Raw genomic sequence first — 15,188 nt, 5'->3', positions numbered from 1 at the left:
AGGGCGAGAGGGAGGAAGGGGCAGGGTGGGAGCCCTCCAGCCACAGCCACAACCGTCTGCACCAGGACAATGCTTCCCACCAGCAAGCCAGGAGGCGCCACAACAACACAGGCAGCCCTTGGGACTGGCAGTGACAACTGTGCAGAGCACGCAGTGTGACGAGAGCTTGGGACAGACCAGCATGCGAGGGCACATTCCAGGGCCCCCGTCCGCAGCCCGTGATCCTGCTGGCCCTTTGTGCTCAGCCCCCTTTGCCCTCGGGCACTGCTCTCGCAATGCAGCAGGCGCCCTGCAGACCCTGACCCCCGCACAGCACAACTCCATCCCCGAGACGCAGCCCTGCTGCGGTGGCCACCAGCCTCCTGCTGCCGGGCTGTTCCCCTCCAAATTTGAGAGGCGAGAGTGCCGGCGGTGCCACTTACAAATTTGAGCATGTTCCAGTCAAACACATAGTCGTAGGAGAAGCCCTGGCGGTGGAAGAGGTTCCTGAAGAGCTGTCTCAGGTATGAGTAGTCAGGTTTATCATCAAAACGCAAGGAACGGCAGAAATTCAGGTATGTGGCAAATTCAGCTGTAAAACAAGAAACTCGAAGCTCACCAGTGAGGCCCTGACCCAGAGTGGCGTCTGTGACATCACCGTTTAACTACTGCTGCGACACGCTGAAGGCGTGAGAGAGGAAGTCTGCTACAGTTACGTTTCTAAGGAAGCTGGTGCTCAGGAAAGCGTTCAGAAAACTGAACAGCACAGAGCACGGTGTGACTTCATCAGGTCACTCATCCTAGGGGAGTCCCACACACAGACTGAGGAAAACTCACTTGGTTATGGCTTGAGAAGTGGAAAGAAGGCTGGGGTAGCAGACACAGTCAGCTTAAAAGACGCCTGCCCTGCCTCGGGGGTCCACCTTGAGGGTGGGCCTCGGAGAACCCACCACAGACAGGTCCTCAGTAAACAGGTCAAAGAGAACACGAGGGTGACTGCTACCTCCACACACAAAAGCGCCCCCCCTTCCTGCCACCGTCTTTGTAGAAGGTGAGTGAGAGGCAGGGCGGCCTCAGCACATCGAGTGCCATGCTAGCTCCAGTGAGAAGACGGGCTTGTGGGACTTACACGGGTAGCCTTTGCACAACACTTCAATGGGAGTGGACATTTTCTTCTCACTAATTCTCTCATATTTCTGTCTCTTGGTGGCAGCCTTCAGCCCCTGCCAGGGGAGAGAGCCCAGGTTGAAGTACATTAACACGTAACCCAGAGACTCCAAGTCATCTCTTCGAGATTGTTCTGAAAAGAAAAGGAAAAACGTGTAAGGGATGGCACATGCGTGCTCATATAAAAGCAAGAGACCCAGGAAACACTTACAATGGAAATGCACCATAAAAATAACAGAGAAACACATCTGGGTTAGTTACTTAGCACGGGTGACCCTTCTTGTGTTATTAAGGAAATCCCCGAACCCCTTGAGGGGGCACTATCAGCACCACAGATGGCTGTCAGAAACGGTCTGGCATTACCCGCCCACCACACCCAACGGCAGTCACCAGAGCTGGCCTGTCTGCTCCAAAGGTCTGATGACAGCCTCGAGTCTATGACTCGTGAGGACCAAACATGCTCACGACCCCTAGATCCCCCGAGACGCTGGCCCTTCCCTAAGCTGAGAGAGGGACGTGCTCTAGGGAACCCCAGGTCAGCAGCCCCGCCCCCAGGGGCTCACCGATTCCGAGGTGCGTGTTGATGGAGGCGTACCGCGCCGTCCCGGTGAGGTTCTTGTTCTCTCGGTAAGGGATGTGCTGGTGGGTTCTTGCATCCCGGTACTTCTTGGCCAGCCCAAAGTCGATGATGTACACAAGGTTGCCTTTCTTCCCCAGCCCCATGAGGAAGTTGTCCGGCTTCACATCGCGGTGGATGAAGTTCTTGGAATGAATGTATTCAATACGACTAATCTACAAGCAGAGAAGTAATGGTGAGAGATGAAACCCAGAGCTGGCCTTGGAAGAGGAGCCTGCTTAGCAGGGAGGACCACGCCTGTCACCACACATTCTCCACCCCTCGATGTCAGGAGGCGTGGATCCCGAACTGACCAAAAGTTGTCTCCCAAGGCACCTCCAGCTCCCTCCACCCGACAGGCCTGGGTGTTCCCTCTCCCTGACTCCTGTCGGGGGTGGGGAGTGGGGGGCTACAGCCAGCTACAAGACACCGGCCTGCGTGGGCCACTCTCTTTACACAGTGACACGCAGCATTCACTCAGAAACTGCACAGAAGCTGTGAAGAATCCAACGTGTGTTCCTGGGAGAATCAGGAGGCCCATTCAATACTACCGTACTATGTGCACACTCAGAGAGTGGGTCTCCAGGCCAACTGTGTTGTTACCTTGGTGCTAAGGTTAAACGAATGCACTTTCTCTCTGGACATCAACAGGCCTAATCACAGAGAGCAACAACTGAGTAGTTTATACTATCAGACCAACGAGTGAGCACCAAGTGTCCATGATGCCTGGATGCTTTGGAAAAATGAGTCCTTACCATTTGGTCAGCAAGCAGCAGAACAGTTTTGAGGCTGAACTTCCTCGAGCAGAAGTTGAAGAGGTCTTCCAGACTCGGCCCCAACAGCTCCATCACCATGACGTTGTAGTCCCCCTCTGCCCCGCACCATCGAATGGTGGGGATGCCCACTAGACGGGAGACCAAACAGAACATCTCAGTGCAAGCCACTGCATCAGCTCCCTCTGCTTGGCGGTGAGTGGAGCAGGTTGGGGCCAAGGGGGTTAGAAAACGCCAACAACGCCTGTCCTCAGTACCTACAGTTGGGATTAGGCCACTTATGTTAACAGATGGCACAATGCAGATGGTCAGGCAGGCGGCAGCTGCAAGCGAGGGGAGACTGACCTCACAAACACGGCCCCAAGCCCAAGGGCAGGGGAGTGGGGAACAGGGAGCAGAAGGCATCACAGGGTAAGGAAGGGCTCAAGACACACGACTAGCGGAATCCGTCAGAAACCAGTCACACCGGTTGGACTGAAGACAAGGTTTGGAAGAAAGGTCAGGAATGCGTGGCTGAGAAACAGAAGAGCAAGACAGCTACCGTGGATTATCACAGGGTAAGGAAGGGCTCAAGACACACGACTAGCGGAATCCGTCAGAAACCAGTCACACTGGTTGGACTGAAGACAAGGTTTGGAAGAAAGGTCAGGAATGCGTGGCTGAGAAACAGAAGAGCAAGACAGCTACCGTGGATTAGGTACAAAAAATATTTTTAATTACTCAAATGCTTCCCGAAATGATTGGATGAGGTTAGAGCAAAAGCGATGAGAACTTTCTGCAGATCTACACAGTGACCCAGGCTGGAGGCAGACAAGCCAGTGGAGGACAGAACAAGGATGGCAGGACAAACACAACGCAGAGAACCAGCAGGTGCAGAACCCCAAACAAGGGAAGAATTTAAAGATGCCTTCAAGATGTCAGATCTAAGGCAGGCCGGATAGCTCACTTGGTTACAGTCTGGTGCTGGTAACACCAAGGTCCAGGGTTCGGATGCCCATACTGGCCAGCAGCCAAAACAAAAACAAAATATATCAGATCTGAAAATATAAATCAACCCTAAAAAGACAAACATTCCACTTTTGGAAAAATGGGCAAAGGACCTGGACACTTCATCTGAGCACACACACAAACAGGCAACAGTCGTAAGATGCTCAGGGAAATTACAGACACTCACACGGACTTGTACGAGAACGTAGAGAGCAGCCTTATTCCAAAGAGTCAAGACTCAAATGCCACAGAAACACACGCACTGCTTACAGTGCTGTCCCCCAAAATATGCTCTTTAGTTATATAATTTCTCCTAAACCTTTTTCGGTATGCTTCACAGCACTGGATCCTAACTATACATCTGGTTCTACATACGGCTTTGTGAATTATTTGGATGAACCTTTTATGTCCTTCTATGGCAAGACAAATTTTTAGTTTAGCCTTATAGCAAGTTTTGACACCAACAGGTAAATCCCCTTCATTTAAAAAGTTGTTTCATTATATAAATAAAGATGGTATTTGACACTTTCACGAGAACGAACATAACACCAAAGTTATAAAGAACAATCTAACGGAAGCCTGGAACCCACCACCCTACACGAGACCCTAGAACATTCCCAGCAGTAGCACCTACCTCCCACCACCTGCTCTCTCATCCTGTGCTCCCCAGACGACCTCTGTCAAAAGCTTGCCGTTTCCTGCTTGTAGGAAACAAGCGCGCACTCTGCACCACGTCCCACTCCCAGAACACGAGGGCACTTCGACGAGTTCGAGGAAAACAAGTTAGAAGACATCACGGATCTTTCCGTGAACTTTCTGCAGTGCCCTGGTCCACCGTCTTTCCTCCTGTCACCTGGATGGTTCAGGTTCACTTTTCCTCGTATAAACGGTGCTGTTGAGCACATCCTTACACACCTCCACTGTGAAAGTTCTTATACACATGACACTCTTTTTCACTCCTTTTTTCTTCTTCTTCCAGGTATATACCAAGAAACACAGCTGCTGAGTCGTAGGGTACAAATTACTTGACTACACAAGATGTACAGAGGATGTCAAATTGATTTCAAATTGGATAAATCAATTTACATGGCCACCAGCCACGGATGACGTCCTGCTAGTGTGCATCCTCCTCTCCAACGCCTGGACGGTCGCTCTTAATCTTTATCCATCTAGTGAGTATAAAACGGTATCTCACTGATGCTTAAATTTGGATCTCTTCATGTATTTACTGGCCACATGTGTTTCTGCTCTGAAATGCCTGTGCGTGTTTTTTGTGAATTTTTTCTATCAGGGCATCTTTCTCCTATTTATAGTGGTTCTTTATAGATTCTGGATACTAAACTATTGTTGGTTTTATGTGAAGCTTCTCTTGGTTAATAGCATGTTTTAAATTTTCTTTTGGAATTTTTTGATGAAAAGAGGTGCCTTCATTTTTACGAAGATGGATGTATTAATCTTTACCTTCATGAGTAATGCTTTCATCAGTATCTTATATTAAGAAATCATCTCTGACCTCAGAGTTAGGAAGAAATGCTATTATTTCCTCTAAAAGTGTAAAAGTTATCTCTAGGTTGGGATTCTAAGGGGAAAAAAGGTATAACAATTACTTCTATTTCCAGCAAAAATGGAGTAATAGGAACACAATTCACCCTCATACCCGAAAACCAAGAAAACAAAACATAAAACGTGAAAGGATGGTTTATAAGACACTGGACATCTGCAAATGACACTGATGACTGGAAGACAGGCAGCAGCCAGTTCAAGTGAGCCCCCCAACGCCCACCTCACCACCACATTACCACAGAAGCAAGGACGGAACAGGTCAACGTACTTAACTTCATCCCACCACAACGCTGAGGAAGAACCTGAGGAATGTACGAATACCCAAAACCAAGAAGGCAAAATTCTCAATGTGTGGCATCCAGATATTACCAGCCACGCAGAAAAGCAGAAAACACAACCAACAGTGAGAAGTCAACCAATTGCAACTGACACAGAAGTCACAATCAACATGGAAGGGCACAGAAAGTTATTCATAAATTATAACTGAATTCCATGTCAAAAAAGTTAAAGGCACAGAAGATATAAAAAAGACCCAGATCTAACATCTAGAGATGAAAAGTACAATGTCTGAGATGAAAAATACCCTGAGTGGAATTAGTAACAGATCAGACATAGCAGAAGACGTGTAAGTGTGGCGCAGCAATAGGGACAAAGAGCAAACGGAAAGCAGCAAACAAGAACCTCAGTGAGCTGTGTGTGGGACAACTCCAAGCACCCAACACCAGTGGAACGGGAGCCCCTGAAGGAGAAGAGAAAGGAGAAGGCGGCACAAGCCACACTGCAAGGAACAGCTCACTGGACCCCAAGCACAGGAAAATGACAGACACACAGTAATCAAACCGCCCACGACAAACGATCATCCCAGCAGCCTGAACTACCGGGCGTGTTCAAGGAAGTCCTTCAGGCAGAGGAAAATACCGCCAGGGGGAAATCTAGACCTATACGAAGGACGGAAAGGACCGGAAATAAAAACAGCACGCGGAGGTGGCAACCTTCCGTGGAGCTTAACTGTCTTTCTTACGCGTCTGAGAGAGAGAGTGTGTGTGTGTGTGTGCGTGTTAAGGAATCATAAACTCTCCTCTCTGTATATGTACTCTCTTTACACATGCAGTATTATGGATCCATAAAGTCTCTCTCCCCCTCAAATGTTATAATCCACTCCTGTCATTACAGGTGGCCTTCCGTATCTGCGGATTAATGATATTAGGAAAAAACTGTGCTGTACTGTGCTGTACTGAACATGTACAGACTTTTTCCCTTGTCATTATTTCCTAACAATATGACATAACAACTACTTATGCTGAATTAGGTACTGTAGATGCCATACAGATGATCTGAAGTACACGGAGGCTGTGTGGGGGCTACATGCAAACACCATGCCATTTTACATCGGGCACTTGACATTCACAGATTTTGGGATCCATGGGAAGCCCTGGAACCAACCCCCCACAGACGACTCATTTTGAAGTTTTAATCATCCCAAATGTGGCCAACAGACACCCTTCCGCTCACTCCTGTGCCCTCTCGACATCTGGGTGCTCTTCCTTTCCAGATTCACCTCTCTTCTGGCCCCAGCCCAGAACCAGCCATTTCTTCCCGAGTGTTTTCATCACTCTTGGCTCTCCACTCCTCTCTGTGAATTCTAGAGTCATCTTGTCAACGTAAGGAAATTCTGCTCCATTTTGATTGGAATCTTGCTGAATGTTAAGAGCAAGTCTTGAGTCTCCCTTGCCATGAACAAAGAATGTCTCTACATAGGTAAGGCTTCCTTGAAGTCCTCCAATAAAGTTTGTTAATTTTTTGCACACAGGCCTTGCCTGCCATAAGATTTATTCCTAGACAGGTTTCTTTTTGCTACTGTAAACGGCATTTTAAAAATTACATTTTGTAACTGATTCTTGGTGGTGTAATAAAATGAATTGATTTTATAGTTTGAGCTTAAGCTATCTAGCTGAAATCTCTAACTTGTTCTGCGTTTCCTACATAGGAAGTTGCATTACCGGCAAATAACCATTTTACTCCTTCCTTTTCCATCCTTATTCTTTGACGCCACTCGCCCAACCTTCTGTGCTGGCTAGGGTCTCCAATGCCATGTTGAGAAGAAAGGACCACGACAAGGCTGAAGATGACATGGATCAAACAGGAACTCTCATGCACTGCAGGCAGGAAAATAAGTCTGCACAACCACCTTGGGAAATACTTTTGTGTTTATGTGCATCTGCATGAAATTCAGCATGGTCACACAGAACTGGACATTTGCACTCCGTGAAGCTGCCATGCCACTCTCAGGTGTGGGTGCAAGCAGGTGTGCACCAGAACCTGTGGACACACATGTTCACAGAAGCACGGTCCCAAAGAGCAAAAGGCAGAAACAACCCATGGCTCCTCAACCACAGGAGAAATGACATGAGTGAACCATTCTATATGGACACGACAGACTAATACACAGCAATGAAGATCAACGAACCACATACAGCTGTGTCAGCATGGAAGCGTCTCAGGAATGTGTCGGGTCCCACATGTTCACAGAAGCACGGTCCCAAAGAGCAAAAGGCAGAAACAACCCATGGCTCCTCAAGCACAGGAGAAATGACATGAGTGAACCATTCTATATGGACACGACAGACTAATACACAGCAATGAAGATCAACGAACCACATACGGCTGTGTCAGCATGGAAGCGTCTCAGGAATGTGTCGGGTCTGTAGAAAAGTCATGAATACATACAGAATGATTGTACTGTATAATACTTAAAAGTTCTGCATGCTCAGAAGACATGCTTGCCATGGACTCATGTCCACTCACGCCCAATGGCGCACCCTTCTTTGTCTCACCCACACGCTAGGCTGGATGAAACCCAGTTGGAGCACAGAGCTCCTGCTCACAGAGTCCTCTGGACAGAAGGGAAGGAAGCGAAGCTAAGTTCCCTGTGGCCCGCTCCAACCGGAGCAGACCGTCAGCTAACGGACTGGGAAGGAAGCCCCAGGAAGCGCTCAGCAGTGACTGTCCATGAGAGTGCCCTGCTGGCACCAGGTGAAGAGTCTCCCCGCTATGGCCAACAGACGGCTCCAGTGAGACATGCTGTGCACCAGCAAAAGCAGCAACTGCAATGTCTGTGCTCCTGAAGTGCTGCCAGTGGTGTTTTTGCTGAACAGGTGAGGCCATCGAGTTAGAAAACAAAGAACCGAGTGCTGTCCATGGCCAAGTGTACCAGTTGTGCCAGGGACCCTTTGCTGCCCTGCCCACGCACCACTACAGTGGAAATGGGTCATGCAAACTACTATTTGCAATTCTGATACTTGATACTCCTTTCCCCACACGAGACCCACAGATACCTAACCACACACGTGGGGATGAAAAACTGGAGGACTAGGTCAGGCACTGGCAAATGCTTCCCATTTTGACTTATGAGATGTTTCAATATAAATATAGGGACTCAGCAATAAAAATTTTTTATGAAGTTTTCAGCCATTCAACCATAAAATAATTATAAATAAAACTGCCAAATGTTTCCAGACAATGTCATTATTTAGACTCTGAAAAGCATAAGTTTCTCGTGGGGTGATAGAGAAACAAAACCTTAAGAACAAAAATGGACGAGCAAGGGCCTGGTGGAGACGGACTTGGGGCTGGGTGGGTACACAGACTGCACAGGGCCGTGTTCCCTCGAGTGGGGTGAGGGGGCCACGGGTGCCCACTGGAATGTTCTCAATACCTTACATATTGCACGTTCTCTGGTATTGTAAAATATTTCATAATAAAAAGATGATGGCGGGCAGTCACCTGTTCCCAGCTGCAGAGCCTCATTCATGGCTTGGATTCTACACAACGACCCCACCCTCCCCTCCCCCAAACCACACCTGCAATTTTAGCCTTGATAGAAGCAGCGGTGCACTAAATCTATGTTCTCTGCTGAGGGGTTACTGGATGAGGAAGTGGGCTAAAGCTACTTTTTTGGGACATTAGGACTGGAAGGAACAGTTAATACAGTCTCTAGGTTTTGTCTGGCAGTCCACTCAGGTTGTTTTTTTTGGCAGCTGGCTGGTACAGGGATTGAACCCTGGATCTTGGTGTTATCAGCTCCACATTATAACCAACTGAGCTAACTGGCCAATCCACTCAGTTTTGATGAAAATGTGGTATTTATCCAAGTCTTTCACCTACATAGCTAATTTTAATTTACTGTATTTCTGCTATTTCAGGTTTTTCATCTACTGTCCCAACCAGATCCTAGACAGGTGGAAGCATCTGGGGCACATTCCTGACAGCTGGGTGCCACGAGGGCAGCCGCCAGCCCTTTCCCTGTGAGCAGACAGCTGCTGTGCAGCAGTGGCCAGGGGGCTAGAAAGCTCGAGTACAAGTCTGCATCTTGGAAAGTTACATAGCTGTCTGTGCCCGTTTCCTCATTCATAACACAAGGCTAAAGACACTGTACCCACTGCACAGGCGAATGTTTGATGAATGTGTGGGTTTTTTTTAACGCCGACTACCCCCTTAAGCAGCTGTGATTGAGTGCAGCAGCTCTCTCTAGCCAGGCACAGCAACCCCACCAGCATCCGGAAGTTTCCTGGATGAATCCTGCACTGCCATAAGCTACAGAGAATGGAGTAAAGCCACTCAGCTTTGAGCTTTCTCCTACAAGGCAGCCTGTACCAATCAAATGTAAGCAAGATCAGAACTCGGCACCACTGCTTGGCTCTTACATGAAAGAAAAACCACAATGGGAGGTGCTTGCTGCCCCTCTCAGAAGAAACAGAACAATCCACCTGCAGGACAGAGGCTGCAAGAGGCTGGACAGCAGCAAAACTTGGGGGTTTCTGGGCAAAGTGGATTCCTCCATCCTGTATCTGTGGACGGATCCTCAGTTTAGTCTCAGAGCGAGTTCAATGACCACTACCAGGATTATGCACTCTGCGTTCCCGGACGTAACTTCTCTTCTAAAATGCAGATCTTTAGATCTTTAAGTATCCTCCAAGTATGCATTTAAAACAGGAGTAAAACCTGACCTATGTGTGGGGAATGGCCGGAGATGTGGCTCTGCACTGAAAGCCCAGGTGGAAGAAAGTCCATTTCTGGAATTGTTTGATTTCCAGGATCCTACAAAAGGGACTTGGGCAGGAACAAGAGAGACAGTGGTTCTCCCAATCTAAGTGAGGGTCCAAGGGGAAGCAACTTTGCCCCTGGGGGCATTTGCCACCGTCCAAAGAAATTTTTGATTGTCACAACTGAGGAGAAGGGTGCTCCTGGCACCTGGGATGTCATTCCACATCCTACAGTACAGAATGGCCCCACAAATGGCAGTAGTGCCAAGGTCAAGAAAGCCTGTTCTGAACCGAATATACTCTACTCTGCTCAGGGCTGGTCTGTTTAGCCAGAGTCCATCCTGGACTTCTAGTGGAGTGCTTTTCTTCCCTCTGCCTTTGGCGCCCTCAGCTTGCAAGTTCTTGCAAGTCTCTCCCTAAACCCTCACTTTTTAAAAATTTTTCCTTTTTGTCTTTTTTCGTGACCGGCAACGGATTGCAACCCTCAGTGTCGCACCCGTACCGGACCGGGACCGGCAACGGGATTGCAACCCTCGGTGTTGCGCCTGCACCTCGCTCAGCCAGTGAGCGGGAACCGGTCTGTATGTGGGATCCGAACCCTCGGCGGGAGCGCCGCCGCGCTCCCAAGCGGCGCACTGTACCAGTGCACCACCGGGCCGGCCCCAAAACCCTCACTTTTTAAAGTGTGTAGGTTTCACCCCAACCCCCAGCACCAGCCTCCTGTCCAGCAAAGGCCACATCCTGCATCACCATATTCTACTCCACTTGACACAACGTTAAAAGCTATGTGGACAGTCCCCAATGCCTTGGGAAGTCTGTCCTCTACCAAAGGCTGCCAGAATGCAGACACTCGGGGCTGGGTCCCTGCTGACCTCTTCTCGGGACAAGGTGGGAGATTCTATCCCTGTGGCCTCCTCTGGTCACAGGGCCTGGGACAGACACTGGACACCCCCCTCTGTAACGTGCCCCATAGGACCATTTGTGCAGCTTCGGGGTATACCTGCGGCCAAAGATACTTTTAGTGTCCCCTATACCTAGAAATGCTGGTTTCTAGTTGTAGCACAAATTAAGCTGGAAAAGAGATGTCACAATCAACAGTCCTCCCCCTCTGCTGACAAAAGGGCTGATAAAGGCACTGAAGACAAGCTTTCCTTCAGCAGAGTGCTGAGAAGGCTCCCCTCCCACCATCCAACTAGGCAAGTGCCACAGGAACTCCTGACTGGAAGGGCTGTGCTTCAGGCTCTGTTCCTAAAGAGGGCTCCTACACGCAGCCGAGGCCGGGCCGCCAAAAGAGCTCCTCCAGTGAGACATGTCCTTCACGATGCTGTCATGTCTTCGTACCTTTGAAATCCCTAAATCAAACTCCTTCCTGCTCCATCAAGCCAAACTATTTTAAAGTCCAGAGAATTCTAAAAGTTAGACTCTGAGATCAGGATGGGAGCTCTCTGGTTCCACATCTGGCCCACCGTCTGACACCAGGTACCGTAAGGCCCTGGGGTGATGTTTCACAGGACTAGACAGTAACTGAGCTGGGAGGAGTCACAGAGGTCGCTGAGTTTAAAACTCTATTTTACTCAGTAAAAAAATGGAGCCTAGAAGCTATAAGCAAAGTGTGTGACCAAGCAGAGGCCATACCCAGGGATCACACATCAGGAAGGCCTTGAAGTGTGACATGCCCACCACTGAACCACGGTGGCTGCTGAGGTGGCACATGCTGCCGTCAGGAGCATGCGCTTATTTCTAAGTTCACACAAACCCTTGATTTCAAAGACATTCTTACCGAACAAAAAGCTAAGGAGGTGGTACTTGAGCAAAAAGCATAAGATTATGTTTCTTTCTGTCGAGGAAGGCCCTCTATACCTAGAACAGTCTCTGAACAAAGCCACCACTTGGGCAGGGCTGTGGATGGACATCCTCTTCCCTTTTCCCCCAAATAAACCAGACGCTCTGATTTGTGATGCTTTCTCCTTTATCAAACAAAACCTGGGTTTTCTTTTTTTAACAGGCAAAAGACATACCTCCTCCCTGCATCATCTTGTAGATTTTGCTCTCGATGTGGAGCTGGGGGTGTTTGGTTTTGACACATTCAAGCTTGATGGCAACCTCTTCTCCTGCAGCTATGTCCGTACCTGGGAAAGACAGGAAACCACAAACGTTGATGTGCACCTCTGGACCCGACGTTACCATGCGCCAGAGGAACAACGGGCACTATTTGGATTTTCCACAGAGGACCAAACAGTGGATACTCTCCTTCCATCATGAGATAGTGTCACTGGCTGACAAGTCTGTGGAAATTATCCTTATTTTCACTTTTCTAACAGAAGTGTCTGAAATGTATAGAAAAGTCTATTTGGTATTCCACGACCCCCTTCCACATGCACCACTCTGGTCAGTCACCAGGGGACCTGGAAACAGGCCACTGTCCTTCCTGGTCTACACTTTCCGATCAGCCCTGTCAGCTGACCCCTGCACGCACAGGCTCGAGGCAGACTGTGGCGGAATTCCGAGGTGACTCTGTCTCTGTTTCTCCATGCCACCTTGATAGGCCTATGGGGGTGTGTGGAGTCTCTCTCTCTAAAGGGAGGGCTGGTTTTTACCAAACATCCAAATACCCACAGTCCACCCAGGCCCAGCACTGAGCTGCATGCATCTGTCAAGTTGGGCAGTTCTCATGGGTTCAGTCCCCACTCGGCTGCAAGGGTCCTCTCTAGCCAACCCATTGCAGGCCTGGCAAAGAACAGGCCAAGGGCTGCCCCTCCCTTCCTGGGGACACCAGACCAGAAAAATGGATTCTGTTTCCAAAGCCCAGACCACACCACTTATGCAATGCACACATTAGGCACACAGCTTTTGTTAATCTGTGGCTATAACTGGTGACCCATCTACTAATACTGTGATAGTCAGCCTATGAATTCGGAGGCAAAATTACAGTTTTTATCTAGAAATACTGACCACACCACTTATGCAATGCACACATTAGGCACACAGCTTTTGTTAATCTGTGGCTATAAACTGGTGACCCATCTACTAATACTGTGATAGTCAGCCTATGAATTCGGAGGCAAAATTACAGTTTTTATCTAGAAATACTCTCTCTGCTTTATTCCAATAAGGAACTGCAAACCTGACAACCACTCTCCTTCCAGACTTCACACACAAATGCTCCTGAGTTCAAATCTGACCCAAAGCTGGGCCTCAGACCTTCCTTCACTCTCTCTACCACAGGATGCTCCCAAGGACAGAACAGAAGCGTAAGTCTTACGTGGTACTACCCAGTTCTCCTCTCCCTTCACAGGTTCCTTCTAAGTAGAAAACACTTTAATTCTTCCCAGTAGTGTGGTTATTTGCAAAGGAATTAACGCTGGCTCCAGCAGTCCAGAGAGAACCCTATGAGACTTCCTTCCCAGGGAGACTCTGCTGGGCAGACTGCAGTGCTGGGGAAAGCAACCTGGCTAGTTCTTGGTGACTTGCTTCTCTTGTCAGTCGACATCAGCAGGAGATCTGCCATCTGTGTCACGAGAGAGTTGTGGGTGAATGGATTAACAGCTGCAAAGGAAGCTGAGATTCCCAGATGAAAAGCAGAATAAGGTCAGCAAGCATTAGGACAGTCTGCTAAAATTCACACTTGTCCAGTCAACCCCAAGAATCACAGAGAAACAGAGTCACCTTAAGTCTGCTCAGGTGGCTGCGTGACACACACTGCTTCTAGCAAGCCTGGATCCAAAACTGGTAGCCAGTGCTACAGTTCCACAGGAAGAAAACCACCATCTGATCACTGCCAAGAACCACCTAGATTTAAGAACCTCATTTACCATTCAACAAAGACTCTCTGGGGCACTCAAAGGGAAGACAGGTAATACATTTTGCTCTTCCTGCCTACAGCTGGGACAGTCATCCAATCACGAGAGTAACAACTTCATCATAAAACATACCGTGCAAACGAAAGATGAGCTCTGAGCTCCTTTGAGGACCTGGACTCTGAACCGAAATCGCCCAGGCAGGAGGGGTGGTGACTCACCTCACTAGTTACGTCAGCAACTCCCTGCACCCCAAAGCAGGAGCAGCACAGCCTCTGGTGACAGCACCACTGCTCTGGCCAGTTCAGTGACAGGACAGCCCGGGATCATGCAGTCTGCTGGACTAGCATCCTTAAGAAGGTGGAGAATACCTCTAGCTCCACTGTTTTATAGCTGATAAAGCTAATGTGACAGTCATCCCTGCAAGTATCGATAGCATTGGGGACAAATGACCCCTGGCAACTCTAGAACACAGTATGAATCACATTCTACCATGGAGCCAAGACCATGTGCTGTGCCAGCCAACAGAGCCAGCCCTCCTGCAGGCTCAGACATAAAGGTTGTCCCAACTCTGATGACAGGCTACAAAAGAGTGGCCAGACATGGGCTCTGCCAACAGAAGTGAGAGCAGCACATACTCCAGGGACCCTCTTTCAGGGAACTTTTCACTGCTGGGTAGAAATAGAAAGCAAGAGAGCTTTAGCTTCTGTGCATCCTGTGGGTACCAACTTTCACAAGGCTACCAAGTTAAACTCAAATCCACCAGTCTGCAGCCCTGTCTCCCCACTGGTGACACCCCCCAGCCCCACTGGCAGTGCTGCTCAAAGTTCAGGCCTCCAACTGACATCAATCCACATGGGGACACACACAGGACAGCAAGGGAGCACTGAGGAACTGTGATGGCAATCTGGTGTTGCTGCAACATTTTATCTATTGTACAAAAGTTCTGGTCTGCAACAGATTGGAAGTTACAGAACCTGGTCCTTCACCACAGCCAAGCCTCAGAAGTACTACAAGAAGGAGAACTATTTAAAAGATACTACTGAGTTCTGAGTTCAGAACAAGTAACAGCCAACGGACAAGCAGACGTTTGCTCAGGTTGTCTGTTTACATTAAGAAAATTCTGTCACCAAAACAACCTCGACTCTCTTGCGCAGCTCAACTACCCGGGTCTGCTCTGAGAGGGTTTCCTTCACCTGACACAAATGTTAGTTTACGTTTAGACATAGGCCAACGTTTGTCCTAGGAAAGCAAAATTACGTCC

The 15,188-nt window shown here is 48.7% G+C and overlaps 1 protein-coding gene across 5 annotated transcripts in view; it reads right to left on the bottom strand.

Moving 5' to 3' along the window:
• CSNK1D (casein kinase 1, delta) overlaps positions 1–13,559 on the bottom strand; it is a 28,108-nt gene extending 14,549 nt beyond the window's left edge. For 2 of the 5 annotated variants that reach the window (XR_550737.1, XM_008576266.1), the window contains exons 1-6: positions 13,390–13,559; positions 12,146–12,256; positions 2,518–2,666; positions 1,710–1,938; positions 1,109–1,279; positions 423–571 (exon numbers count right to left, since the gene is read on the bottom strand). Coding sequence is in view for 4 of the 5 variants with exons in the window: in XM_008576266.1 (XP_008574488.1) it covers positions 423–571; positions 1,109–1,279; positions 1,710–1,938; positions 2,518–2,666; positions 12,146–12,161 (714 nt within the window). In the remaining variant the exon portion in view is untranslated. The remainder of the gene's footprint in view (positions 1–422; positions 572–1,108; positions 1,280–1,709; positions 1,939–2,517; positions 2,667–12,145; positions 12,257–13,389) is intronic. The other 3 variants (XM_008576270.1, XM_008576269.1, XM_008576268.1) reach the window with 3 other exon arrangements.
• Between the last annotated feature and the right edge of the window lie 1,629 nt (positions 13,560–15,188).

This window comes from Galeopterus variegatus, unplaced genomic scaffold (genome assembly GCF_000696425.1).
Source record: "Galeopterus variegatus unplaced genomic scaffold, G_variegatus-3.0.2 Scaffold1322, whole genome shotgun sequence".
Classification (NCBI taxonomy): Eukaryota; Metazoa; Chordata; class Mammalia; order Dermoptera; family Cynocephalidae; genus Galeopterus; species Galeopterus variegatus.
This window is presented reverse-complemented; position numbering and strand designations above follow the sequence as displayed.